Source organism: Musca vetustissima, unplaced genomic scaffold, assembly GCF_032173495.1.
Source record: "Musca vetustissima isolate MV318-11 ecotype Yass unplaced genomic scaffold, APGP_CSIRO_Mvet_v1 utg23136, whole genome shotgun sequence".
In the NCBI taxonomy this organism is placed as follows: Eukaryota; Metazoa; Arthropoda; class Insecta; order Diptera; family Muscidae; genus Musca; species Musca vetustissima.
The window spans coordinates 14,906-19,061 of NW_026876047.1; the positions used below are offsets into that span (position 1 = coordinate 14,906).

The window sequence follows — 4,156 nt, forward strand, 5'->3', positions numbered from 1 at the left end:
TCTTATTGTCATCTATTTCTATAATCTGTCATCTTTATCATAAATGGGGCTATACTCTGTTATACTCTACAAAACTAGGTTGTCAGGGTGTTATAGCTTTGTTGTGGCCCCAATAGTTTAGTGCATGTAAAACCGGTTCTGTCCAGAGAAGACCCCAATCGTTTTTGCAAATTATTCTTTAATATTTAAGGGATGAAATGGACACAAATATATCATTTTCGTTTGTTTTTCTGTTCGCTACAGAGGCTGCAATTATGACCCGAAAGATCGGTCATGATTGATAAAGATCGGTCAATATCTAGGGGGTCAATGGACCCTTTTGTGTGAAAAGTGGCAACATCTATGACGTATATATTTGTTCCAGAAGAACAAAGATATTATAAGTTGACAGCATATTCAAGAGGCGTGATTGGCCTTTAAATTAATACCATCTAGTCGGATGTGGGAGTTACACGTTTATATTTACCATTTCTGGTTTATGAAATGGTTCGATAACTTTATTTTTGTCTAATTTTCTATCTATACGTCACAATTATAAGCCCAACAGCAAAAAAAATTTCCATGGGGAAGTAGATCTTACGAATTATAGATTGAATTGTCGTTTAATATTAAGGTCAAATGAACTGAGACTTTTGTCAATTAAAATTCGAATTATATGAAAAGACATGATTCGGAAAATATCCCAGGGTACGAATGTGTAAATGCTGACTTCTAGTCGGTCAATAGTGTGCAAATATCGCGAAATATTACCAAGACTCGGAACATAGATCCGCATAAGTAAAAGTTCAGTGGTAGTTGATCCGATAGCAATGAATGCAGTTCCTTAAATTGGATTAAACAAAGATGCAAATATGTAGATAGTAGATTTCCAATATCGCACACCATACTTCAATTTCAACGTGAAATCATATTTCTCCTGACTTCGTCTGATACGTAAAAAAACTACATAAAAGTGGAAATTTTTGGAAATTTTGGAAGGAAAATGATGTTTTAAGAAAAACGAATAATATTAAGTTCGATCATAGAAAATTAATAATGTCGAAGTTGTGTAAATTATGAAAATACCAATTACGAAAGGAACAACAATTTATTTACTTTTTTGTCACATTAAATATTACATCGAATTTCAGTATATGTATCTTCATGCGGCAGTACACCATTTGGCACCTTACTTGTGTCAGCTAATGAAATCTGGTTGGAAGAAGATATTTTCGGATCAGCTAAATTATTCTGTTTCATTGTGGAGATGAAACTTAACTTTGGCGGAGCAGTACGTGGTCGTATTAAACTACGTCGTAAACGTTTGTGAGACAAACGCCAAATTTTATGACGATTGGAAGCTTTGGGAAACCTTTGATATGCACGAAAATTAAGTTTTCCTTCGGTCACAAGTTTGTCACGATTTTGTTCCCAGTCCTGTTGAAAGACAATTTTCAGTTATCAATTATGAATATCGAAATCAATTGATTGCGAAATTTCGGTATTTCACTTACCTTCATATTTTTATCACAGCTTAAACGTATTTGTATAACATCGTAATTATCCACTACGAATTTTACCAGCCAATTTAGGCCAGCTTTAATGTTTATACTTCTATTCGATTCCATATGCTCAGTTCTAGGATCGTATATACATAGTTTTATGGTACTGCCATACATGCTAGCCATTCGATGCAAATGGAAGGCATTTTCAATATCATACAATTGTATACTTTCATCTGTCCGATCGGCTTTTGTTGCAACCAGAAGTACAGGTTTACCCCTGACATAGGGATTTTTTAATATTTTATTTAATAAATTAAAGGATTTCTTCATATCATCTCTGGTTGTGGACATATCAAAGCAATAGATGATTGACATTGCCTGAAATGAAATAATGGAAATAAGAACTATTAAATAAATGAGAAACAAGTGAACAAGAGTTAAGTTCGGCCAGGCCGAACTTTGGATACCCTCCACCATAGATATACTGACAGGTACTTGAAATGAAAATGTAGGAAAGTACCAAAAAGTGGACCTATACCGACAATTCTACAATACGATTATGGAAACCATGTTCAAGAAAAATTTGATTTCATCCCACCAGTGCCTGTCTTATTATTTCTTCCAAACTTAGTTCAGGTTCGAAGATGTGGACTATCGGTCCACTCCTTCTGATACCTCCCACACAGGAGCTAGGCCTAATGCGGGTTATAGTTCATTATCGAACCTTATGTTCTAGCTTTATCTCGATATCCTCCGCAGATTAAATGATTACGACAGACTCTTAGAACCAAACCCAAAACGCTGAACAAATTAGATAACTATTTTTATATAAAAAATGGGTTATAAGGGGTCTACCCAAAAAGGGGGCGAATTTTAATAATTTTTGGTAGGGAGATTTGTTGTCATATACGACTACAAAATATCAAATTGGAACTAATTCGGTTGAAAAACGAGCTCAAGAACCCCAAAATGGCAAAAATTGGGGGTACCCTTATATGGAGGCTATCCGAAAAAATGGACCTATATCCATAATTTTTTGTGGAGAGATTTGCTACCCAATAAGAACTCAATGTACCAAATTTCAGTGAATTCAGTTGAAAACGCGCTCAAGAACCTCAAAATACCGAAGATTGGGGGGTACCCTTATATGGGAGCTATGCCTAAACGTGGACTGATAAAGCCCATCTTCGAACTTAATCTGCCTGCAGACAAAAGACGACTCTATGCAAAATTTTGGTGATCTATCTCAATTCGTTTAGACGCTAGAGTGATTACAACAGACGGACGGACGTACATGGCTAGATCGTCTTAGAATTTTACCCCGATCAAGAACATATACTTTATAGGGTCGGAAATGAATATTTCAATGTGTTATAAACGGAATGACAAAATTATATACCCTCCATATTATGGTGGAGGATATAAAAATTTAAATAAACATAGACACACACCATTCCATTCGAGTCGTTCGGATAAACAGTTTGTGTCCTTTCGGAAAATGTGGGGTCGGATAATATATATGTAATACAGAAAATGGTCCGGGAACTTTAAGTAGTGCTATATCAAAACTTGGACCAATATAGAAAATTTTCCAAAACAAATGGACATTCCCATATATTGGAGGGTAGCAATATCTCGGAATGCCAAATTAGAGTCCCTGCAATGGGAAATGGTTATGTGGTTATGACCTTAAAAATACCGAAATGTTGTAGTATGGGGGCTATTGAAGACTTGTCAAAAATCCTCAAAATACCGAATATTTCTTTGGTACCATTATATAAAGATTAACCCAAATTACTGCTATGCATCTCACTCTCTTATTTGTATTATTCTACTTTCAATATAATCTACATAGTTAATTCTTTCAATTTTAACCAGTAAGAAAAGTTCAAAAGTCGGACGGGGCCGACTATATGATACCTTTCACCACTATGGGTACATGCAAGACATGTTAATATCTAAAATATCCTGTTGATATAGAAATTTCTCATACATTAGTCGGGACCTAATTCGGAACTCTGTGCAAAATTTTGCTTCAATCGAACAATATTGGGAGTTTGGTGCACAATTTACTTTAAATCGGACGAAACTATATATGGGAGCTATATCTAACTCTGGCCCGATTTCAACAAAATTGCACATCCACCAGTCGGGACTTAATTCAGTGATTCTATGCATATTCTCAAAAGGAACCATGGGCCTATCTCGATTTGATTGCCTGTTACAAACATATGCACAAAGACACAATACCCTGTACCACAGTGTGGTGAAGGGTATAAAAAGGGGGCTATATGGGGACTACCCCTAAAAGGGGGCGAATATTTATAATTTTTGGGAGGGAGGTTTGTTACCATATACGACTACAAAAAACCAAATTACAAAGAATTTGGTGGAAAAACGCGCTCAAGAACCCCAAAATACCGCAAATGGGGGGTGTTCTTATATGGGGGCTACCCGAAAAATGTACCTATATTTATAATTTATAGTGGAGAGATTTGCTACCTAATAAGAACTCGACGTACTAAATTACAGTCAATTCGGTCGAAAAATACGATCAGGACACCCAAAACACCAAAAATTTGGGGGTACCGTTATATGGGGACTACCAGAAAAACTGGACCTATAATTATAATTTTTAGTGGAGTAATGTTGTACCCAATAAGAACCTAATG

The 4,156-nt window shown here is 35.6% G+C and overlaps 1 protein-coding gene across 1 annotated transcript; it reads right to left on the minus strand.

The window, feature by feature from the left end:
* Positions 1 to 1,118: 1,118 nt before the first annotated feature.
* Positions 1,119 to 1,862, minus strand: LOC133338587 (ADP-ribosylation factor-like protein 13B; the record flags this gene model as incomplete). The annotated part of the gene is made up of 2 exons (XM_061546757.1): positions 1,119 to 1,416; positions 1,494 to 1,862. Coding segments are annotated over 2 exons (667 nt in total), but the record flags the coding sequence as incomplete, so codon positions are not given.
* Between the last annotated feature and the right edge of the window lie 2,294 nt (positions 1,863 to 4,156).